The sequence below is a fragment of the Pongo abelii genome, chromosome 7 (genome assembly GCF_028885655.2).
Source record: "Pongo abelii isolate AG06213 chromosome 7, NHGRI_mPonAbe1-v2.0_pri, whole genome shotgun sequence".
NCBI classification, from domain to species: Eukaryota; Metazoa; Chordata; class Mammalia; order Primates; family Hominidae; genus Pongo; species Pongo abelii.
The window spans coordinates 102,660,362-102,686,707 of record NC_071992.2 but is presented as its reverse complement, the minus strand read 5'-3'; the positions used below and the strand labels follow the sequence as shown (position 1 = coordinate 102,686,707).

The 26,346-nt window shown below is 35.1% G+C and overlaps 1 protein-coding gene across 5 annotated transcripts in view; it reads right to left on the bottom strand.

Moving 5' to 3' along the window:
- Positions 1–25,787, bottom strand: part of CNBD1 (cyclic nucleotide binding domain containing 1) — a 631,440-nt gene extending 605,653 nt beyond the window's left edge. For 2 of the 5 annotated variants that reach the window (XR_008509177.2, XM_054518649.2), the window contains exons 1-2: positions 25,588–25,730; positions 4,552–4,621 (exon numbers count right to left, since the gene is read on the bottom strand). Coding sequence is in view for 2 of the 5 variants with exons in the window: in XM_054518649.2 (XP_054374624.2) it covers positions 4,552–4,621; positions 25,588–25,675 (158 nt within the window). In the remaining 3 variants the exon portion in view is untranslated. Of the gene's footprint in view, positions 1–4,551; positions 4,622–25,587 lie in introns of all 5 variants that reach the window. The other 3 variants (XM_054518647.2, XM_054518651.2, XM_054518650.2) reach the window with 3 other exon arrangements.
- Between the last annotated feature and the right edge of the window lie 559 nt (positions 25,788–26,346).

Here is a 26,346-nt window from a genome sequence, read left to right as displayed (position 1 = left end):
GTAGGGACATGGATGAAATTGGAAATCATCATTCTCAGTAAACTATCGCAAGAACAAAAAACCAAACACCGCATATTCTCACTCATAGGTGGGAATTGAACAATGAGAACACATGGACACAGGAAGGGGAACATCACACTTCGGGGACTGTTGTGGGGTGGGGGGAGGGGGGAGGGATAGCGTTGGGAGATATACCTAATGCTAGATGACGAGTTGGTGGGTGCAGCGCACCAGCATGGCACATGTATACATATGTAACTTACCTGCACATTGCGCACATGTACCATAAAACCTAAAGTATAATAATAATAATAATAATAATAAAAGAAAAAAAAAGATATTCAAATAAAGAAACAAATGAGACCATCAAAAAAAAAAAAAAAGAAAAGAAATTGAAAACACAAATAGAAGGATATCCATGTTCACTGATTAGAAGAATTGATATTGTTAAAATGTCCATACTAGCAAAAGTGATCTACAGATTCAAGGCAAACTCTATCACAATTCCAATGTCATCTTCACAAAAATAGAAAAAACAATTCTGAAATTTGCATGGAACCACTAAAGACCCCAAACAGCCAAAAGAGTCTCGAGCAAAAAGAGCAAAGCCAAAGGCATCCCACTCCCTGAATTCAAATATATTATAAAGCTAGTATAATCAAGAGAGTATGATGCTGGCATAAAAACAGACATATTGATCAATGGAACAGGATAGAAAACCCAGAAATAAACACACACAGTTATAATAAATTGATTTTTGACAAAATTTCCAAGAACACACAATGGAAAAAGGATAGTCTCTCTAATAAGTGGTGCTTTAAAAACCTGGATATCCACAGCAGAAGAATGAAATTAGACCCTTATCTCTCACCATATACAAAAATAAACTCAAAATGATTAAATACAAAAGATCTAAAACTTAAACATAGAACTGCTAGGATAAAACATAGGGGAAAGCTCCATGACATTGGTCTAAGCAAAGATTTTTTGAGTATGACCTGAAAGCACAGGCAATAAAAGCAAAAAAATCAAATGAGATTACATCAAACTAAAAGCTTCTGCACAACCAAGAAAACAATCAACGAAGTGAAGAAACAACCTACAGAATGGGAGAAAATATTTGCAAACTATATATCAAATAAGGAATTCATATCCAAATATACAAGGAACTCAAACAACTCAGTAGCAAGGGAAAAAAAAAAACAATTAAAAATGGACAGAGTTTTTGAACACCTACTTTACCAAAGAAGACATATGTATAGCCAATGTGTTCATGAAAAAAATAACAAATGCTCAATAGCACTAATCAATGGGGAAATGAAAACTAAAGCCACAGTGAGATATTACCTCATATCTGTTAGAATGGCTGTTATCAAAAAGAAAGGTAAGTGCTGATGAGGACCTGAAATGAAAGGAACCCTCATACAGGTACACTGTTAGTGGGAATGTAAAATAGAACAGCCATTGTGGAAAACAGTACGGAGTTTCCTCAGAAAGACTAAAAATAGAATTAACATATGATGCAGGAATCTCACTTCTGGGTATGTATCCAAAAAAACTGAAATCAATATGTCGAAGAGATATCTGCATTCCCATGTTTATTGCAGCGCTGTTCACAATAGCCAAAATGTGAAATCAACCTAAATGTCCATCAATGAATAAACGGCTAAAAAAATGTGGTACTTATGCACAGTGGAATACTGTTCAGTCTTAAAAAGAAGGAAATTCTTCTGCAACAACATGAATAACAAAAGGACATTATGCTAAGTAAGATAGAGCAGGCACCGAAAGACATATACCATATGATCTCACATAGAGGTGGAATCTGAAAACATGAAAGTCGTGGAAGCAGAGAGTAGAATGGTGGTTACTAAGAGCCAGGTTGCTGGGAAGGAATGTGGAGATGTTGATGAAAGGGTATAAAGATTCAATTAGACAGGAGTAAAAAGATTTTAAGATCTATTGCACAACAGGGTGACTATAGTTAATAATAATGTATTGTTTATATAATAGCCAGAAGAGCAAATTTCAAATGTCTCATCACAAAAAAGTAAGAGAAGTGATGGATATGTTAATCATATTGATTTAATTATTCCACATTGTATACATATACAAAAACATATTTTATCACAGAAATGTATATAATTAAGACTTTCCGATTAAAATATTTAAAAATAATCCGCTCTCCAGACAATACTAAAAAACAACACTATAAATCCATATCCCTCCTAACTTATTTATATTCAACACAGAAAACTCTTGTACATTTTTTTGAATCATCAGAAGATATTTATTTCTACTGAACATCAAAATAAAATCCAGTGCAAAACATTGAATTCTATGACAAATGTCAAGGAGTAGGAAGCACTAAAATAAATAAAATAAATCTGCCTTCATGGAGCTTGTAGTCTACTAGGATGAAAAATTTGCACTCAAAAATTTAGAAATCCAAAGTGATATCATCCCCCCTTTGTTATTAATATTTTATTTTATATTCAATAAAAAATCCCAGGATAATACTACTGCCTTTATTCTAATAGAACCTACTGCCTGTATTCTAATAGAAGAACCTTTTTTAGAATCAAAACAAATGACTTTTGTGAGTTTTATGGACAAAAATTTAAAACCTTGAATCATTTAATTCTCAGCCTTTCTATTTTTATTACAGGGGAAAAAGTTTAATTTATTGGTCACTTTTCATCTATAATACATAAAGAACTAATAATATGGAGAAATACATTTTTCCTAAATTGCCTCTCAATTTGTTGACATCACTTGAATTCTGAACTTTTTAAATAATTCCTGTGAATGTATTTCTGGTAAATCGTCTAAAGAAATGTCAAGGGAGAAAAAGGACCTGAACTTCGAAGCTTTTATTAATTTGTTGTAATTTTATCCTCATTCCAAATAAATATTTATCTTCATATCTGATTTTGTATTTGTAACTATATATTGTATTTTTAACAGAATGATGCAAAACCTATATACACATACCTTAAAACCTGTTCCCCCAGGCCCCTGGTGTGTACCAGTGCTCCAAAAGAACACATCCAACAATTTCAGGATTTGGGTTTCTAACAAAAGACATAGTAAACATAAGACTTACTAGAGGGAGTCAGGCAGTACAGCCAGATTGGACCTGAATGAGATAATTGTCTCACAAGAGGACACTGCCCAAGAGGAATGATTCAATCCAGGAAGAGGAAGGCTGATCACATTTATTTAGAGGGGATACTTTGAGAGAACTAGATCTAGATGATTCAAGCTCTCTTATTATGACCCCCCAAACAGAAAAAAAATCTAGAAGTATTTTGAAAAGTGAAATGAGTCTGGGCCAGAAAGCAAAAGGAAAATGAAAGCAAAAAGGACATTCAAAGCCTTGACTAGCATCTCATGCATTAGAAAAGGGACCAACATATAAGATAGATCCAAAGCTTGGATGTTAAAATTTTTCAAGACACTTAACATATTGGATGAGCTTTTCTGAATAACAACAATAATAAAAATAACTGACACTTCTGGAACCCTTACTATGTGCCAGACACTATTTACATATATTAGGCTCATTTAATCATCCTAGTAACCCTTTAAAGTGAGTACTGTTGTTATCTCCATTTTACCAATGAAAAAACCAAGGCAGAGAAATGTAGTAAGCAGTCTAAAGTCACACAGAGAGTAAGTGGCTGAGACGGGATTCACATCAGGCAATAGGTCTCGGGAGTGTGTGGACTTCATTCTTTACTCCATGTCGAAAGGCACTGGGAGCAAGGAGGAGGCAGCAATGCACATGGGAAAATGATACCTCTTGATAGAAATCCAAGCAATATCAAAGTTGCATGCCTTCTTCTCTCTCTCTGAGACAGAAGAAATGAGAAAATAGACAACAATATAAAAATAATTTGAAATGGATTGCAAAGTACAAGGATGTGACTTGGAGATGTTTTAAAGTAGAGAGAGAAAACTCCGTAAACCTAAGGCATTCCTCAAGAGTCTCATGAAGGATGAGTGAAGGAAGATAAGAGGGTGGATGGACACTGATGCATATGGAAGGAAATAACCAGTTTTATAATTCCAAAAATCCAACTTGGAGAAAGGAGTTGTCAAGGAAATAGATCTCTTAAAATTAAATCTTCAAGTATTACACCTCTTAGGAATCCTGAGCTTTGAACAGTGATATTTCCTAGTTCTCTGGTTCCAGTATATTTCAACGAGGCATTCCCTATTCACTGCTCAGGTACTTATTTCACTCAGTATGTGTGTTTTCAACCACTTAAGGCTTTTTCCCCTTATGACTGCTTTTTAAGTACCATAAAGGGCCAGCTAGGAATGAGTTATGTTTGTTTCACACTAAATTGTTTCCTTAAGATGTGACATACATATTCTGCCCCTTCAATCTGAAGAAATAACCCCCAGGTTTTCAACTGTTTTTATCTGTGTGATAAATCAAGTACCTCTGAGAGCCAGCAATGGTTTATTACTATACTTTATCCCTAAAACAAAAATACTCATATTCATTAGAATGACAGAAAAAGAAATGCATGAATAACTTACCTGTGTTGTCCTCTAATGTGGCATAATGCATTCAACTGGCCATAATTAATGTGCTTAGACTTTTTCAAGTCTGAAAAAAAATCAATTAAAAATTTGAGTAATTTTCCATAATCTTATTAAGCAAGTGTGTAAATAGAGTTTAACTGCAAACATTCATCATAGTGAAAGAATTCAGTGACTATGGAAGTGAGGTATTAACAGTCTTTGTTTAATACACAAGTAGAACTGCATAGGGTGATTAAAGTGAGGAAAGAATTTGATGTTTTTTATTGATGTCAAATCTGGTCTGGCATTTTTTTTTATTTCCAGTAAATGCTGAAGTTTGTCTGTGTTCATATAATGTCACTTCTCTTAAAGCAAGCCATGCAGAATCCCTGTCCAATACTGTTAGAAGATGAACTGGTTCCAGAACTTCAGACATGACAATTCGAGTAAGAGTGTTCTTAATTTGGTCTCTCACTTTCACTCTTGCCCTTCGATTCAATCCTACCTATGTCAGCCTATTCAATCCTATGCAGGTCCCCATCTTTTTTCCCCCTCTTCAGAGCACCTTCCAGTGTCTGGATTCAGTTTGCAATTCCTTCTAAAGATCAAATGTAAGCAAATCATAAAGGAGTCTTTAAGAGCAGAAAGATAGTAAACATAGCCAAAAAGCAAACTAATTGTCATTCTTCTTCAGTGCCAGAATGGGCAGACATCCTTCAAATTAGATGGAAAGGAAGATAGAGTATTGCATATTATAGCATCTTTACAGTGATGGGCTTCTGCTTACTGCAGAAGAATGAGTGCTATTAGAACTGTTGTAAAAAAAAAAAAGCAATAATAAATACTCACTTAGGCATATTACTCCTTTCTTTAGTGAAAAGTTATTGAGAAAATAGGTGGTTTAATGTATTTCTCAAACGTTAAAAAATGCATTCATTGACCACATTCTAATTATGAAGAACTGGAATTTGGATAGACTGGATTAAGAAAATGTGGCACATATACACCATGGAATACTATGCAGCCATAAAAAATGATGAGTTCATGTCCTTTGTAGGGACATGGATGAAATTGGAAATCATCATTCTCAGTAAACTATCGCAAGAACAAAAAACCAAACACCGCATATTCTCACTCATAAGTGGGAATTGAACAATGAGAACACATGGACACAGGAAGGGGAACATCACACTTCGGGGACTGTTGTGGGGTGGGGGGAGAGGGGAGGGATAGCATTGGGAGATATACCTAATGCTAGATGACGAGTTAGTGGGTGCAGCGCACCAGCATGGCACATGTATACATATGTAACTTACCTGCACATTGCACACATGTACCATAAAACCTAAAGTATAATAATAATAAAAAAAAAAAGAACTGGAATTTGACATCCAAATTTATCTGTTTTACTTTTAGTTTTCTGAATCATTAAATTTGACTTGGTATAAAAATTTTGTGATCCTTTAGATTAATCACCAATAACAAATTGGTTATTAATCACCAATAACATACTGCTTTTCTAAATAAGAAATCGAAATAAGGGAAATTTAAGCAGACAACTGATTGCTATCCATATAAATCATATCATAATAAACTTGGAAATACTGATTACATGATTTAGGCATTTTCTTACCCACATTGCTCAGGTAAGCCTTAAGAAACAAAAAAATTACCAAATTGTGTGTTAGCATCATATAGAATAATTTATTTTAAATGAACCAAGCTATCAGTTTAGATATATCTAAACTACCTTTTAGTCTAGTAATATTTCTGATATATAAAATCTTAATCATAGATTTTTATATACATAGATTAGGAAGGAACTTCTATGAAGTATTCATTTAGCCTGTTTTTCTAATGGAGTTCAAGAAGAGTGTCGGCAATAGCTCTGATGAATGATATGGACAGGAAAGGGAGATGGTGCCACAGAGATTTGGAAAAAGGTCAAGGTTTGAGGAATTCTGACCGAAAAAGGGAGGCTTTTAAAAAGTAAATATTCTTTATTCTTCATTTAAAGCAGGTGACAAAAAATAAGAATTATAGAACAGAGAAAATAAGATTAAGAATTGCTAGCAAAGAATAGAAAGATTAAACTACTACTTTGCTTTTTATCTAACATTAACATTGCCTGAGAAAAGCTATAGCAGTAGAGGTCAAGGCTTCATAGTAGGCTTGGAACAGCCAAGTAAACTCAAAAATAGAATGGGCTGGATAGCACTCACAGCCTAGTAGAAGAACACTTTAATTCATCAAAACATCTCTTTGCTGATCCTCAGTTCTGAGAGGTATTTGTTGCAAGGCTCTTTCTGTGGAAGGTGTTGAGCAACATAATGGATCTTGCCTTTGAAAGCAGTTTCATTAAAAAGAAAAAAAGCCAAAGGTTTCTACATGAAATTGTAACTTTGTAAAGACCAGATGTTGAGCTTTTCTTGTGATCAAATTTAATACAGGGATAAAGTTTAAAGAGGTTCAAAGAGTATAAAGTTTACATTTGTTTTCCAGTCTTGTTTTTCCTGATGAATTTGCCTTAGCCTGGCTTTTGACAGGAGCAGAAAAGACTTAACCCTATAATAGGGTTAAAATCAAGGGTTTAGACTAGAGTATATTTGAAAGAGGGCTGGAAAGGGGTTAGAAAGTTCATCTTTAATGAGGAACCCATTGTGCAATTAAAAAACCAATTATCTTTATTGATATAAGGCCCACTGTATATTATTGGAATAGAAAAACTAAATTCCAATGTTTTGTTTGAATGTTATATTGATGATCATTCATATGTGTTAATGATTATTTAAGGTAGATATATCTTCATATGTGTGCATATAGTAAATTAAGTATGCATGTGACGGAAGTTAGAAACGGTTTTTGTGTTAAATGTAACTAAACTATTTTTCCCCAACAAGCTTTCCTTTAAGAGATATATAAATACCCTTTGCAAAAAGCTAAGAGGAAGCAATAGAATAAGTGAAGCATTAGAAATTCTGTAAATACATAGCCACAATTTACTCAGAGACCAGGCTTATCTGAGTGGCTAGGAGGCAAGAAAGAGATGTACAGCATAGCCCTAGAAAAAAATATCACAATGATCCTGCGGAAATGTCAGAGTAGAGCTAGCTGGAAAACACAGCGTAAAACGGCTTCAAGTAGTTAGAGTACATACTCTAATAATTAATCCAGTGATAAGTGGAACCTTGCTTAATATGATTTTTAGAGCACAAAGAAGCAGTTCAGCAGCCATAGCAACAGAAATACTGGCAACAAACTTTTTGTAGTAAGAATAGCAACCCTTATACAATAATAAGCAGAAGGTGAATTCTAGCATAGGACTGAAGTACTGAACAAGAAGCTGGATGGGAGAAAATAAAGAAAAGGATCCTTCAGAGACAATAAGCATGACTAAGTCTTCCTATATACTTGGATTAGTGATTTAATTACAAGGAGGAGTATGTTTTAAAATAAGTCTAAACCTATCTAGTGAGGTCACTAAACATACCTATGTTAATGGTTCATAGTGTATCTACCCATTTTTCAACTAGTTTTTGTTTTCTAAAATCTCAAAGGTAATTTTTCTTTAAATAATATAATATTAAATAGGCATAAAGCACCCAAAAATGGTGACTAAATAAACCTTCAGAGGCAAAAGAATAATGCCCAGTCAAAGTCTTCTATTAATAAACGCTGGCACACTGACAGGGATAATTCCCAAGTGGGCCTAGATTGTCCCTGTTCATTGACTGTGTGGGTTAAGATGTTAAAATAGAACTGTATTACCTGAGAAGAGAAAATGGGGGCAGTGGGAGTGGTGGGGAACACACGAAAGGGAAAGGGGCAATGTTTTACCACAAATTATCAAAATAACTTCTCTTTATACCCAGCACTTTTGGAAAAAATAATCTATGTTTATCTTTTCTATTTCCCCAACCCAAATTTACTCTTTCATCTACTATAATTAATCTTCTTCATTATTTTTTGAAATTTTTTTCATTAAGATCATCAGAGACCTTGTAGATTCTAGTCAAATAACCTCTTTTCAGTCTTCATCTTACTATGCCCTGTGTGATGTTTGACACTGAAGTTTCTTCTTACTAGGTTTTTATGATACCATTCTCTCCTTTCTTGCTTTCCCCTTATTAGACTGCTCCATTGAATGCTATCTTCTTCCGTTAAGCATTAATGTTGGCCAAGAATCCATTCTCATTACCCTTGTCTTCTCTTCTCAGCTTAGATCCTCTTTTTGCATAATCTTATCTGCATTCATGTCTTCAATGATCACGTTGATCTTAAGATTCTCAAATCAAACTCTCCAGCCTAGATCTCTAACCAGTGCTCCACTAAAATTCATGTGAATGTTGCCCAGAAAAATCAAACTCAAAACCAAAACTTCACTCAAAATTTCTCCCATGTTTATTTTGCCATATAAAACATGATCCTATCCTGAATTTTGTCTGGATTAAGAAAATCCCTACCACTTATAATAACTTTGTCAGCAATCTATTTTTTTTTAACTTTTAAGTTCCAGGGAACATGCAGGGTGTGCAGGTTTGTTATACAGGTAAACAGGTATCATGGTGGTTTGTTATATGCATTATTTCATCACCCAGGTATTAAGCCTAGTATTCATTAGTTATTTTTTCTGATCCTATCCTTCCTCCCACCTTCCACCCTCCAGTAAGCCTCAGTGTATGTTGTTCCCCTCTATGTGTCCATGTGTTCTCATCTCTTAGCTCCCACTTACAAGTGAGAACACGTGGTATTTGGTGTTCTGTTCCTGAGTTTGTTTGCTAAGGATGATGGCCTCGAGCTCCATCCATGTCCCTGCAAAGGACATAATCTTATGCTTTTTTATGGATGCATTGTATTCCGTGGTATTTATGTACCACATTTTCTTTACCCAGTCTATCATTGATGGACATTTAGGTTGAGTCCATGTCTTTGCTATTGTGAATGGTGCTGCAGTGAACATATATGTGCATGTGTCTTTATAATACAATGATTTATACTCATTTGTGTATATACCCAAATAATGGGATTTCTGGGTTCAGTGGTATTTCTGTCTTTAGGTCTTCGAGGAATTGCCACACTGTCTTCCACAATGGTTGAACTGATTTACAGTCCCACCAACAGGGTGTAAGTGTTCTTTTTTCTCCACAACTTCACCAGCATCTGTTATTTTTTTACTTTTTAATAACACCTATTCTGACTGGTGTGAGATGGTGTCTCAGTGGTTTGATTTGCATTTCTCTAATGACCAGTGATGTTGAGCTTTTTTCCATATGATTGTTGGCCACATTTATGTCTTCTTTTGAGAAATGTCTGTTCATGTCCTTTGCCCACTTTTTAATGCAGTTGTTTTTTCTTGTAAATTTGTTTAAGTTACTTATAGATGCTAGATATTAGACCTTTGTCAGATGCATAGTTTGCAAAATTTTTCTCCCATTCTGTAGGTTGTGTGTTTACTCTGCTGACAGTTTCTTTTGCTGTGAAGAAACTCTAGTTTAATTAGATCTCATTTGTCAATTTTGCTTTTGTTGCAATTGCTTTTGGCATCTTCATCATGAAATCTTTGCCCATGCCTCTGAATGGTATTGCCTAGGTTGTCTTACAGGGTTTTTATAGTTTGGAGTTTTACATTTAAATCTTTAATCCATATTAAGTTAATTATTGAATATGGTGTAAAAAAGGGGTCCAGTTTCAATTTTCTGCTTATAGCTAGCCAGTTTTCCCAGTACCATTTATTGAATAGGGAATCTTTTTCCCATTACCTATTTTTGTCAGGCTTGTTGAAGATCAGATAGTTATAGATGTGTGGACTTATTTTGGGGTTCACTACTCTGTTCCATTGGTCTATGTGTCTGTTCTTGTACTGGTACCATGCTGTTTTGGTTACTGTAGCCCTGCAGTATAGTTTGAAGTCATGTAGCATGAGGGCTCCAGCTTTTTTCTTTTTGCTTAAGATTGCCTGCCTATTGAGGCTCTTTTTTGATTCTATATGAATTTTAAAATAGTGTTTTCTAATTTTGTGAAGAATGCGAATGGCAGTTTAATGGCAATAGCATTGAATCTATAAATTGCTTTGGGCAGACGGTCATTTTAATGATATTTATCCTTCCTATCCATGAGCACAGAATGGTTTTCCATTTGTTTGTGTCATTTCTGATTTATTTGAGCAGTTGTTTATAGTTCTCCTTGTAGAGATCTTTCACCTCCCTTGTTAGCTGTACTCCTAGGTATTTTATTCTTTCTGCGGCAATTGTGAATGGGAATTCGCTCATGATTTGGCTCTCTGCTTGCCTGTTGTTGGTGTATAGGAATGCTAGCAATTTTTGCACATTGATTCTGTATCCTGAGACTTTGCTTATAAGCTTGAGAAGCTTTGGGATTGAGACAATACGGTTTTCTAGATATAGAATCATGTCATCTAACAGGGATAGTTTTACTTCCTCTCTTACTATTTGAATACCCTTTATTTCCTTCTCTTGCCTGATTGCCCTGGCCAGAACTTCCAATACTGTGTTGAATAGGAGTGGTGAGAGAGGGCATCCTTGTCTTGTGCTGGTATTCAAGAGGAATGCTGCCAGCTTTTGCCCATTCAGTATGATGTTGACTGTGGGTTTTTCATATAGGGTTCTTATCATTTTGAGGTATGTTCCTCCAATGTCTAATTTATTGAGAGTTTTTAACATGAAGGGATGTTGAATTTTATCAAAATCCTTTTTCTGCATCTATTGAGATAATCATGTGGTTTTTGTCTTTAGTTCTGTTTATGTGATGAATCACATTTCTTGATTTGCATATGTTGAACCAACCTTGCATCCCAGAGATGAAGCCTCCTTGATCATGGTGGATAAGCTTTTGATGTGCTGCTGGATTGGGTTTGCCGATATTTTGTTGAGGATTTTTTCATTGATGTTCATAAAGGTTATTGGCCTGAAGTTTTCTCTTTTTGTTGTTGTATCTATAACCAATCTTGAGATCTTATTCTACCCTTTCCTCTTCAGGACCAAAGTGTTATAAAGACTGTCAATTCCACCTCTTTTTAAATATAAATATCCTAAATATTTTCAAAATACAGTTGTCCATCAATATCCATGAGGTGTTGGTTCTAGGACACCTCTTTCACCCCTCCAATACAAAAATCCATAGATGCTCAAGTCTTTCATATAAAATGGCATAATATTTTCAGATAACCTATGCACATCTTCCCATATAGTATAAATATTCTCTAGATTACTTTTAATATCTAATACAATATAAATCCTATTTAAATAGTGTTATACTGTATTGTTTTGTATTTTATGTTATTTTTATTGTAGTATTACTAGTTTTTTTTATTTTTTCTAATATGTTCTATCCCAAGTTGGTTGAGTCTGCACGGGGAAACCTCAGATACAAAAGACTGACTGTGTGTCTCCTGTAATCCCAATGACAATAAGGATTGTCGTTAATCAGAAGTCACCAAGTAAGGCCGTGTGACATGTACATTGTGAAGTAGTAGTATTCACATGCTTGCCACAGCTCAATATCTTATTTCAGGTTCTCTTTGAATCTCGTCTGTAATACTACAATAATCTCCTAACTAATGTCCCTGACTTCAGCTTCTTCCTTCCCAACACATCCTCCAGTCTACTCTCACAGTACTTTCTAAAATTTTAATGTGATTGTTAAACTTTCTTGCTTTAAATCCCTTCGTATGTAATACATGCTTTTTATAATTGTACATAAATTAACTTCTGTGACCGCATTGAACACTACCCTCTAAGTTCCTCCCCCATTCTCTCCGTCTTTCTTTTTTTCTTTCTTTTTTGATGGAGTCTCACTCTGTCGCCCAGGCTGGAGTGCAGTGGTGCAATCTCGGCTCACTGCAACCTCCGCCTCCTGGGTTAATGCCATTCTCCTGCCTCGGCCTCCCAAGCAGCTGGGACTACAGGCGCCCGCCACCATGTCCAGCTAATTTTTTTGTATTTTTAGTAGAGAGAGGGTTTCACCATGTTAGCCAGGATGGTCTCGATCTCCTGACCTCGTGATCCACCCACCTTGGCCTCCCGAAGTGCTGGAATTACAGGCGTGAGCCACAGCGCCTGGCCTCATTCTCTCCATCTTTCAACAATGCATGTTCTGGGTGCTCCACGAACATAACTTGTTTTTTTGATATTATATTCTCTTTAGATCATCACTCAAGTTAAAAAACTCATCCATACTTTTAGATCCACCTCAGAAGTTAACCAGTGACACTTTTTGAAGCTTGTCTTCCATAGAAAAAGGTAAATGTATTTTCCATTGTGCTCTTATAGAACCACAAGAATAGTTGCGCTAAAGCAAATAACATCTTTCTTTAGGACTTTTTAATTTATATCTATATTTCTTCAGATTTATGATGCTCCCCTTAGAACAGGGTCCATTTTCTATTCATCTTGAACCAAAACACTAGAACTTATCATAATGATTGGATTTAAATAATATTTAGTAAATTATAATGAATAAATAACAATAATGTGACTAATTTGTCAGGTGAGAATCAGTTGTATGCAATGAAAATCAAATCAAGGAAAAATAACAGAGGCAGATAAGTGGAAATAAAAATGTTATTAAAGGAATACTGTCAAAAATCTAAAAATACCCTGCTTCTTGCAGAAGATCATATTTTAATTATTTTATCTCCCATCTACATGAGATTGAACATCAAGTCAATGTCATTTTTTTGGCATTAAAAATCTATTCATCATGACAAACAGGCCACTAAATAACATAAAGAGTAAAAAATAAAAGTTGGGAGAAGGAACCTGATCTTCAGTAAAACTGAGGATTAACCATATTTTCTAACTATGAATTCTGAATAATATCAACCAAATAGTGAAACATCAATAAACTGTAAAAAGAAGTACAAGAGAATTTGCATACTTTTCTTGTTTGAGGAAATAGGAAGAGTTCTCCAGGGGAAGCTGATACAGCTCTGAAGGATGCAGCCACTAAACCTTACTTGAAATGGGAAGATGTTCAGACATGGACAGACTAAGGGAATATCCTTGAATCAGTGACATTCATGAAAGGCGGGGTTAAACAACGGTCCCACATAACACTCATTTTTTTTTTCAGAATAAAGTTGTGATAATACAGAGGACAATGTTAAGTGGCAATCAATATAGAAGCAGCTGATCTCAGTCACTGAAAAGAAATAGATCATGGCCAAATAACTACACAGAACCTTTGGCATATAAATGATGACAGCACAAATTAGGAGCATATTGTTTAGGGAAGAGAACAGAACAGAGTTGATGAAAAGTGTTCAACATTAACATACAAGAAAATTCAATCTGTCTGCTGAACTAGTGCACTCTCCACCACCATTTAAGTAATCTACCTTCAAAAAATAACCACTATTTAACAATCCTGGAACCTAAGCACAATATGCTCTAAGGGAAAAGGTAAAAATGATTAATTTATAATAGCAAATAAAAATCAAATAGTATGCAGTATGCACTAGAATAATAATTATTCCAGGAAATAAGCAAAAATCTGTGCTTCTCCATCACACACACACACACACACACAGCTTTGATGAAAGAAAAACAAAATTACACGGCATTAACCATAAATAGGAAAACAGAAATTACAAGCAGGTAATATTCAGGAAATAAGAGGAAGATAAAATAATGACAGAAATAAAATCCACATGGGAAACTGCAAAAATGACAAAGATTTAAGAAAATATAGCCATAGACACAGAGGCTAATACATTCAAATAAATAGAAAATATATAAAGAAAGGAGAAAATAACAAATGAAAATAGGGAGCAGATACTACATGTAAAAATGATTTCTGAGTAAGCAAACAGAAATAAGAGTAGACAAAAAATGCTCAAAGATATAATGCAAGAATACGTTTCTTATATAAACACTTGAATCTGCAGAACTAAATATAATACCATGACCCAGAAAGGCAAAGAGAAATCATCATACATGATTTACAAAAAGATTAGATGTTCTAGGTGTTACTCGATTAGCAACTAATTGTTACCATATTTCAAAGATAAAGAAATAATTATTTTAGCAGCAAGCCAAAAGAGGAAGCCTTCTACAAGTGTGAAAAACTTTGGTCACAGACTTCTCCACAGCAATGTCCTGGCAAAGAGTAGGGCAACCTCAGGGAAGAAAAAAATATGACTCATGAATTTTATTCCCCAACTAATAAATATGAAACTTCAGAGATATTATTTGGATATCAAATTTAGCCTAGTAAGCACTGGGTGAAGGAATCACATACCCATACAACTAAGACTTAAATAGGATGCAAAATATGCTAATAAAGTGTAGGCAAATTTTGTAAACATTAACATAAATAACTTATTGATAGGTTATAATGGAGATAGTGTAAATAATGAGTAACAAATGTGAAGTTTCAGCAGAGAAGAGGAGAAAATGTAATATATATCTGTACATATTCCCTTACAAAGTGGATAATTAATAGTTACAGTTTAAGAAATATTAAAAATAATATTTAAAGATATGAATATAACTGATCAAAGACTTAAATATTTGTTGCAACAAAATCAACATATGAAGAGGGAAATTTTTCTCATTTCATACTAGGTTATAAATATGCATTGTCTAAAGTTGATAAATCAAGAAATAGACATTTGATTTAGGTACAGAATCAAACTATTAAACATTTTTGTTCCCAAATTATATACCATCAAAATTCATAAAGCAAAAATTGCAGGTATAAATGGAGGCAAAATAAGCCCCAATAACTTCCCTTTGTTGTCAAACAAAAATCAAATAGGAAATGAATCACTAAGGATGTAGATTTTACAAGTATTAATCATGTACCAAATTTTATTCTTAAATCAAAAGAGGATATTAAAACTAAAACTATAAAATATAAAGTAAAAATAGTGAAGCCTTTCATGAACCTATGGAATATAGTTAAAATATGTATTTCTCTGAAGAAAAAAATGACTGATATTACAAGAAGATAGAATAAAATAAAAAAATAGCTTTTAACTCAAGTAGTTAGTACAAGAAAATTAAAATACACAAGAAAAATGGAAAGGAGAAAACAAAGAAAAGCAATGAATAAATTTATAAAACAGAAAAAATATAGAAAAGTAAAAATCAAGAGCTGGTTCTTTGGAAAGGAAAAAGTAAACCACAGGCATATCTAAACAAAAAGAATGGCATAAATACTCAACATAAGAAAATTGGGAACTAACTAACAGTATATATCATTAAAAAGAAATCAGAAAAGGATGTTTTACACAAAGATGTAAGGTCAAAAAAACTGAAACTAAACAAAAATGATTTTTTAAGGAAAACGTATATTACTTATATTTGACATTAGAAGAAAGAGAAAAGCCTAAGTAAATTAATTGCCTTGAAAAAAATGGGGAATAATCTCAAAGCAGTTTTCCTCCACCACACACACACACACACACACACACACACACAGAGACACACAAACACACACACACAGGTATCAAACAAGGCATTATCACAGTGGATTCCATCAAATCTTCATGGAAGAGACAATACATATGCTTGTTAAATATTGAAACATAGAAAAGTTTTCAAATTTATTTGACGAAGCAAGCAAAACAATTAGATGCAAATATGACAAAACATGAAAAAGGAAACCATAGATTAATCTCACAAATACACATGAATATTTTCCAAAAATATATATGAGGATATAGTGCCCGGCAACATATTAACAAAGATCATACAACAAAGGAAGATTTTTCCAAGTAATCAAAGAAAATTCAATTAGAGAATATAGCAATATAATTTTCCACAGTAAGTTGAAATTTTTAAAATTATAATCTCCCTAAATACAGAAAAAGTATTCAGTAAAATTCAACATAGTTCTTAGCAGCTTAAATTGAAAAAAGTTTATTTTTTTAAGCTAGTAAGTAGATCAAACCAAAAGACAGAATCATGTTTAACGTTGAAACACCAGAGGCAATAGCAATAAATTCAGGAACGAAATAAAGATACATACTAGTGCTACAAATTTCTGAAAGTACTAAAGGACACAATTTAATAAAAGAAATGCAGAAGATTTAGAAATTAGAAAGAAAGATACAAATCAGTTTTTGCTATTATTGTAATTATATAGATTAAAAAAAGGTACCTAGACCAGAAACCCATTAGAGTACTTGCCAAAGTGGCTTATTCCAGAAGTAACTAATTCAATAGCTTGCCCTTTTCCTTGAACAGTGAGTCCTAAAACCAATGTGACAGCAGCAGATGGTAGACATCTACGCCAGGAGTAGGTGGGGTGAAAGGTAAGGTATCACAGCATCCAAAACCAGGGTGTGAAGGGCATCCACGTTAAGATGGGACTGTGCAGAGTCTCAGAACAACCAGGTAAGGAGAACAGTTGTGAGGTGTGAGACAGAGGGAGTGTCCCAGAGCTAAATGTCAGAATGGATGGCAGTGAATATGGAAGATAGATTACAAACAAGGAAACTACTCAAAAGTGTTATGTTAAAGCTAATACGAGAAAGCTTTATCACTTCAGAGATGGGAGTTAGAAATACAGAAAGGGAGAAGATAAGAATGAGCCTGTGGTGCTGCATTAGGATTAAAGAAATCAGTGTAAACTCACAATTTTTAATATATATATATATATAAACTGATTTACAAACAAATATAAATGTGAATTTGTATTCCCTAGATCTGTCCACTGAGAGGGCCTGGGAGTAATGGCATCCTAAGATCAATGACACACAGAGCACCCAGATCTTAAATTTTCATTAAAACAAAACAGGGCTCTTAGGGAAAATGGCTGATTCCAGGGATCAGACAAAGAAAGTATGAAAAGAGCTTGAAAAATCTCATTGTGTCAGAAGCAAGGAAATGCTCAAACCAACTTGAAGTGGCTCCCACTGTGCAAATGATGAACAATGTGATCAAAATATATAATAAAAATAACTCCATAAAACTCTTTGAATAAAACAGAAACCCCAGAGTTCCTATATTTAATTTTTATTTTTTAACCCAAATAAAGAATGGTCAATGTATTTATTTAATTTAATATTTCATGAGAAATGGAATATTTATACACCTTAAAATACATCTTCACAAAACATATTAATTTAAAAATAGAAAAGAGTACATTTACAACTGGAAAGCTCTCTATGTATCACCTTAATCATTATTAAAGTGAATATCATCAAGCGTGGGACAAACTGAGATCATATGGCCCCTGATAAGATGGAAGGAGAACATGAAAGCACTCCTGTGATATTGCTGACAAAGATGTCTACCTCAAATCTAATCATGAGGAAATATCAAACAAACCAAATTGAAAGATATTCTACAAAATAACTGCTTTGTAGTCTCCCAGTATCAAGGTCACGAAAGTCAAGGAAAACTGAGAAACTATTCCAGACTGAAAGAATTGAAGATCCTGAAGAGTCAAAGCAATCTCAAGAAAAAAGAACAAAGCTAAAAGTATCACACTGTCAGATTTCAAAATACAAAACTATCATAACAGTATGGTGCTGGCATAAAACAAGGCACATTGACCAGAAAAACATGAGATTTTGAATTTGATTGTTTTACTAGAAAGGACATTATCAGAACAACTGACCAAATTTGAATGGGGTCCAAGGATTAGATTACAGTAATGTATCAATGTGAATTTTCCTGATCTTGATAGTTGTATTGTAATTATGTAACAATTATTTTTAAAAATACACACTAAAATATGGAGATGATGGAATGTCAAATTGCTCTAGAAAAATAAGTTCCTTTAATCTGAACTTCCAATATCTGTAAGATTATGATTATTTCAAAAGATTTTTAAAAATTTAAATTTAATATTTCTCACATACTGACCTTACAGTTAGAAAAAGATATCATTCATAATAGAAAAAAGATAAAATACCCAGGAATAAATTTTATTTAGTGGCATACAAGAACACTTACATAAATTCAAGGGCAAGATTTATTTACTTATGGATTTATTTTTTGGTAGAAACAGGGTCTCACTATGTTCCCAAGGCTAGTCTCAAACTCCTGGCCTCCAGGGATCCTCCCATCTCAGCCTCCCAAAGTGCTGGGATTATAGGTGTGAGACATTGAGCCTGAGAAGTAGGAAGACTGAGCATTGTAAAGATACCAGTTACTGAGTAGGAAGACTCAATATTATAAATATGTCAATTCTCCACAAATTAATCCTTTTTTAAAAAAAAACAGGGTCTTGGCCAGGTGTGGTGGCTCAACGCCTGTAATCCTAGCAATTTGGGAGGCCGAGGTGGGCAGATCACCTGAGGTTGGGAGTTTGAGACCAGCCTGATCAGCATGGAGAAACCCCGTCTCTACTAAAAGTACAAAATTAGCCGGGTGTGGTGGCGCATGCCTGTAATCCCAGCTACCTGGGACACTGAGGCAGGTGAATCGCTTGAACCCGGGAGGCAGAGGTTACGATGAACCGAGATCACGCCATTGCACTCCAGTCTGGGCAACAAGAGTGAAACTCCATCTCAAAAAAAAAAAAAAACTAAACAACAAAAACAGGGCCTTGCGCTGTTGCTCAGGCTGGAGGGCAGTAGCATGATCGTAGCTCACTGAAACCTCAGATTCCTGGGCTCAAGCGATCCTCCTGCCTCAGCTTTCTCAAATGCACAGGCAACAAAAGTCAGTGTAGATAAATGAGATTACATCACTCTACAAAGCTTCTGCACAGAAAAGGAAACAATTAACAGAGTGAAGAGACAACCCACAGAATGGAGAACATATTTGCAAACTATAACAATGATAAGGGGGTAATATCCAAAATATACAGGGAACTCAAACAATTCAGTAACAAGAAAACACACACTCCAACTTGAAAAATGGGCAAAGGGTCTGAACAGACATTTTTCAAAATAAGACCTATGAATGGCCAACAAAAAAATGGTCAATATCTCTAATCATCAGGGAAATACAAATTAAATCCACAGCGAGATACCACCTCACACCTGTTAACATGGCTACTATCAAAAAAACCAAAGATAAGTGTTAGAGAGAAAGTGGAGGAAAGGGAACCCTGGTATACTGTTGGTGAGAATGTAAATTAATACAGTCATTTTGGAAAGTAGTATGAAAGTTCCTCAAAATATTAAAAATAGAATTACCATATGATCCAATAATCCTATTTCTGCCTCTATAGTGACTACATAAAAATTTTATAAATGTGATTATACAAAATGTGATTATAATTAATAAATACAAATATATTAAAATAGCATATATAATGTCTTCATACTGGAAAAGCCAGGAGAGTCTTTGTGGAGACTAAAGTAATTTAGGAAAACTCTGAAGAACTGAAATGATAAGAACAAACAGAGGAAGAGCAAAGGGAACCCCTAACACAGGAAACATGAGCTAAGGCATGAAAATATGGTGAAGATTATGATGGTGTAATTAAAGGAATATTTTTCCTGTCAGCATGAGAACTCTCCAGCTCTGTTCCTTATAGGCCAGATTAAGGTACAGTTAACAATGTTGCTAGGCAACATTGCTTATGATAACAATGATCTTGGATTGATGACTTGCATTTGGACTAGGAAGCACTACAGATGATGTACAAATACCTGATGAGCAGTCACTGAAATGAGCTACGCTGAGTACTTTAACTCTTGTAATTGAGAGATTTCTTATAGGAAACTTGGAAGGAGTGACTTTGGAATTTTTATTAAAAACGATGGTTTATGAGGGTTTTAAGCCAGGGCAATTCAGCATCTGCCCTATGTGACTCTCACTACCTTGAACCTGAGCTACTATGTAGGTGGCCAAAGAGGGCTGGCTGTGTGGGCTGCAGCCTAGACATCTGGGGACTTCTTCCACAGAAGGTGAACCCCTAACAGTGTCCTTATGGAAAGGTGTAACTTTCTACACATTTGCCAAGTGTGCCCATCTGGATGTTTAATTTAACCTTTGAAATCTTCCTGTACCTCTAATCAGTATTGGCAGATAGGCTTAAGGAATAACAAAGGTTTTAGCTGTAGTGGAGAGTTACATCAATGGAAGAATGAGATCTAGAACACAAGAGACAGATTTTAGCTTAATCATGAAAGATTTAAATGCCAGATTGTGGAAAATAGATTGTAATCTAAGTTTTAAAGGAGAGTAGGACCCTGACAGCTTTTGAGTGTAGAGTTAAAGTGATCACAAAGTTTAATCATCCTATCAGACAAATAAATCTAGTTCACAATATATGTTGGAAGGAAGACCAGAGATCAGTTCTGTGAAGATGCTGGAGGACCAGCATCTTCAGCTGGCTGAAGGATTGGTAACATGGAACTAATAACAGGACTAATTTCCGAAATAGGCAGATAGAGCAGTAGCCTGAGACTCAGGGGAGACCTAGCCTGACATCTAGTGGAGAGACGTGATTTGCAAGGCATTGCAATTTACTTCGCCATTTCCTGTTTCCTGCCTGAAGTCCCAGGTACCATCAAGCTCACATTTAAGTTCCCATAGCTTAATTTCTAAAGGCCGCTCAAAATGGTTTGACAAAAAGTACATCAAAATATTTATAACAGTAGTAGGAAAAAAAGACTAAATGTTTGCTTTACAATAAAACATCCATCTTTTCTCCTTGGGATTAAAAATTTGACTTTTATCCTAAATAATTAAGGTGAGGAAAAAAATTTTTCAATACTTCTGAATTTTATGATGGCACATTCCATTGGGACTATCATTGATTATATAGAAACAGAAATGGACACAAACATTCAACCTTTTTCCCACCTTTTATTCCTTCTTGGAATTTTCATTCTTATTTATTTTAGTTCTTTCTTTTTCTTAAACTTGCTTTCTTTATACATTACACAATCCACTTCCCTGTTTTTCTTCTTCACTGACGAGCCTCCTTTTTTTTCTTACCTGCATTCCTAGGATTTGAATGGTTTAAAACTTTTAAATGGTACAATATTCACTTTTTCAAATATATACCTTTAATCCTTGGCTACCAAAGAACTGAAAAACTCAAATTATAGAAAATGCCTTTGAACGCTTACAAATGATGACACAGTCTTTTCAGATTTGCAATAAATGTAAAGCCATAAAATGGAAAAGAGCAAAGAAAAACATTCGCTTAAGAGTACTATCTTGTTGGCCGGGCGCGATGGCTCATGTCTGTAATCCCAGCACTTTGGGAGGCCGAGGCGGGTGGATCACGTGGTCAAGAGATCAAGACCATGCTGGCCAACACGGTGAAACCCCGTCTCTACTAAAAAAATACAAAAAAATTAGCCAGGCGTGGTGGCGGGGGCCTGTAGTCCCAGATATTCAGGAGGCTGAGGCAGGCGAATGGCGTGAACCGTGAACCCGGAAGGCGGAGCTTGCAGTGAGCCGAAATCACGCCACTGCACTCCAGCCTGGGCGACAGAGCGAGATTCTGTCTCAGAAAAAAAAAAAAAAAAAAAAAAGAGTACTATCTTGTTTCTAAATTTCGTGATGTGTCTCTGGTCTTATCTTGAATGCTTTTTTTTTTTTTTTTTTTTTTTTCCAACTCATATGTTGGAATAAATGAAAGGTACCTAGAAATGTCTGGTGAACTTAAAACGTTTTTGGAACTGGAAAAGAACAGAAATTTTTTTTTCAAGTCAACCAGTAGTCAAAATGTAAAGCATATTTTTAAACCCATTCTTCCTCAGAAGAATAAGCCTAATTAGTGTGAAGAAAATAGAGTAGCAGCAAATTTACCCAAACAAAGGAAGTTAACTGGACCATAAACCAAATGGTAAAGGACAGCTTCTTGCCTTCCATTAAAAATTTTTTAAAATAAGACTTTTTTTTTTCCTTTTTTTCTGCCTGTTCAGGAAATCAACTTATAATAATAATGGGTCATGTGTGTACTTAAACCAGATGCCATTTCTCTTAGGTGGTAAAACTGTATAGTTTGTTAGCTATGATGTTTTTAAAATAATTCTCATCCAGAATGAAAAGTGGAACAGCTCTTTTGCTTTTGAGAACATTCATTCCGCCCCTAAGGTTAGCAAACTGTGAAGAATCCTGAGACAGAAGTCAAAGAGACCAGAGAAGGAGAAGACTTGAAAGATTCAAAGAAGAAAGAACCATAAGCAGCAAACTAGCTCAAGAAGCTTAACTACTTGAAGTGTCTGAGTCTGAATTTCAGAGTCAACAAGATAGCAGATAGCAGTGGAAGAGTGTTTGAAGATGTGTGACATGTTGCCTCCCATACATTAATAGCATTTAAGTAGCCAAATGGGCAAGAAATTCAGGGCAGGAGGTAAGGGGCAACCCGGAATGCTGCTAGCTTTGTTGTTGTTGTGAGTAGAGACAGTGTGTTTACACAGATGATGCTGTGAGGAGCCTCTGCTACTTAACATCTGTGTGAACTTTAGTATGAAACCTAAGCCTTATTATCCTTAAGTGTAAACTGGAACATGTATTAATTTTCTATTGCTGCTGTAAAAGATTGCCACTGCCTTAGTGGCTTAAAACAATAAAAATGTGTTATCTAACAGTTCTGGAAATGAGAACTCTGAAACATTTCACTGGGCTAAAATCACATCAGCAGAACTGCAATTCTTCTGGAGACTCTTGGGGAGAATCCATTTCTTTGCCTTTCCCTGCTTCTAGAGGCTGCCTGGATTCCTTGGCTTTTGTCCCCCCTCCATCTTCAAAGCCAGCGAGGGCCAGTGGAGTCTTTCTCACATATCATTCTGACTGACTCTCTCGTCTTCCTCTTTTGCTTATAAGGGCTCTCACAATTGTGGCGGGCACCCAGACAAGCTGGAATATTCTCCCATCTCAAGAGGAGCCAATTGGCTGCTTTAATTGCATGTGCAGCCTCAATTCCCCCTAACATGTAGTATAACCTATTCATAAGTTTTGTGAATTAAGGCATGGATATCACTGGGACCATTATTCTGTCCACCGAAGACATAGAGTTCTTGTAAGAAATACATGAAATAACATAACATGCTAAATGTTTACATACTAACTATAGAAAACACTCAATTAACAATATTCACATATAAATACAGAGAGCCGGGGCGTGGTAGCTCACGCCTGTAAATCCCAGTACTTTGGGAGGCTGAGGCGGGCAGATCACGAGGTCAGGAGATCGAGACCAGCCTGGCCAACACAGTGAAACCCCCATCTCTACTAAAAATACAAAAATTAGCCAGGCACGCCTGTAGTCCCAGCTACTCAGGAGGCTGAGGCAGGAGAATCACTTGAACCTGGGAGGTGGAGGTTGTGGTGAGCTGAGATCGTGCCACTGCACTCCAGCCTGGGCAACAGAGGAAGACTTCATCTCAAAAATAAATAAAAATGAATAAATAAATAAATAAATAAATACTTACAAGGTGAATAGGAGTCACTAAATCCAACCTAACTCAACAAATACAAAGTATGAAGGATGTATATAATGGCTGGATTTTCTTTTTAGGTATGTAAATGTGCATTCCTATTTATGCCCATTGCATTTTAAACTCATTTATATATCCTTTGTAATGCAGGTTCAGTCATTTCATAAATTGAAAGCATTCATCACACATTGGCTCCCATGAAATCATTGTTTCAGCATTGAGACAATCAGTGTTTGCTAAGGGAAATTGTTGCCTTGCTACAGTTAGCAAAAAGACACAGTTATTAAGGCAAGCAGGGCACGTCCTCAAAGAGAAGTCGCAGACCTAGAAACATCAAGTGGGAACCTCTAAAGAGAACACTGGGAGCTCCACTGCTTTCCATTATGCTCTATTCAGTTCTGAGATCTAAACTGCTGCTGATTTTTCATCTTTTAATCACTTCACAGAAGTTAAGTGTCCTTGGGAGGCACTACAGAGGGTAGCACAAATCTCATCTCATTGATTCTAAATTAATTTGATCTTTTAACTCCCAGCTACCAAGTTTCCTGGGCTTTTTAAAAATATTATTTTATGGTGACTTTTATTTTCTTTTTCACAAATAAAACATGAATAGTAGAAGCTGTGTTTCTTCAGCAAAATTGCACTTAATTCTTATTTCCACTCAAGTAGAAATAGAAAACTTTGACCAGATGCAAGATTGTTTTCACGATAATACAAATGTACTAATGGAATTAATTTTAACATAAGGATTTTGTCTAACACTATTCAAGACATCAGTGTACCCCTTCAAGGAGTATCAACTGCCACCTGTGATACCTTTTAACCTGGAGACTATGAGCATTAATTTTTTAAATGTATTTGGAGAAATTAACTCTTACAAGAAGGGAAAAGGATGGATGGCTTAGCTTCTTCAAATCAATACTATAAATCTGCCCAATGAATAATAAAATAAGAGGTAATGCTTTATTGAAGTTGAAAAGGGTCACAAGTATTACCTTTGTTATCTAGATATTTTTTAAAAATCTTAACTAACACTGGGACTCATACATATTGCTAGTCAGAATGATGGTATTCAAATAATAGATCTACAAATTCGATTGTCATAAGAAGTGTTTACAATCTTAAGAAAATGTTATAGGTTTAGACTAATTACATAAAATGAGAAAATACTGTCAATTATATAAACTTTGAAATATCTAGTTCTATACTTAATTCTTATAAGACTAGAAAATAAAAAAATTAAATTAAATAGGAATAAATTTCACAGTCAGAATAGTAGGAATTCTTTTTTTCCTTGTCAAATTGAAATGAGAATTCTCCTAGAGAATATTAAGCATTAATTATCCCATTAAGGGTAGTAGGACCAACTCTTGGTAGGGAGTAGCAGATCTGCTAGAAAAAGGAACTTGATAGCTGGTGGAACATGTGGCCTCTCTGAGCCTTTGTTTTCTTTCATCTTTAGAAATATTTCAATGTATCTGAAGCTCTAAGAGTTCATAAAGATCCTCATTTTACAAAGAAAAAATACTTAAGACCTAGAGTACTGAAATGACTTCAAGTAGACCAAGCAGGATTTACACATCTATGTTCTTTCCTTTCCTCAGCACTGTCAATAAGATTCCCAATGTCCCTATCAAACCTGAAATACCCCCAATTGTCATATTTGGGGTAAGAACCACTGAAAACAATGGTAGATGAATGAGAGCATCAAAGTATTTCCCACTCACTTGGTATACTGTGAAGTGGAGGAGGAGGCACGTTGTTAATAGCTGTCATATGAGACAAAATAGCTGCTGGAAGAGAAGACATCGGCATCTTGATGGCTCAAAGGCAGATGACCAGAGGCTGCTTGAGAGGTAAAAGATCACTCTTTGCCTGCAGGCTCATAAAGCAGAACTTCAAGGTCCTCTCTGATAGGTTGAATCCTACGGAATCTTCTTGTTCACAGTTCTTATCCATTGTTTGTGCATTTCCAAGAGTGTAATCTAGACCAGGAAGAACTATGCTATATTTTAGTCCAGTGGAAATCATGAGGAGGACTTTATGAGCTATAGAGAGTAGCAGTAATGAAGAAGGAAACCGTAGCCCACAAGGCCAATAGAGCAGAATCAACAGCACTCATGAGTCTAGGTGAAATGAAAGTGTTCACTTCCTTGGTCTCCCATAGTCCAGAGCCCTTTTCCTGCCTACCAAATGTTTACACTGGATATCACAGGCCCTTTTTGTACCAGCAGTAACAGAGATAGCATATTTATACTGTTCTTCATGGCCATATTTATAGGGTAAACCATCCCTTCTAATTATCATACACCAATAAACCCACCCCAGCTTACATTTAACTATATTCTGCTAGAGTGTGGAACATGTTTTTTTGTTATTTTCTGCTGCTTCACAATAATTAAGGATAGTTACAATGGCTGGGGTTTAGAATCCTAATTAATGTATCTTTTGATGCTGTGTATTATCTTCCAAGGCCTTTAGAAATA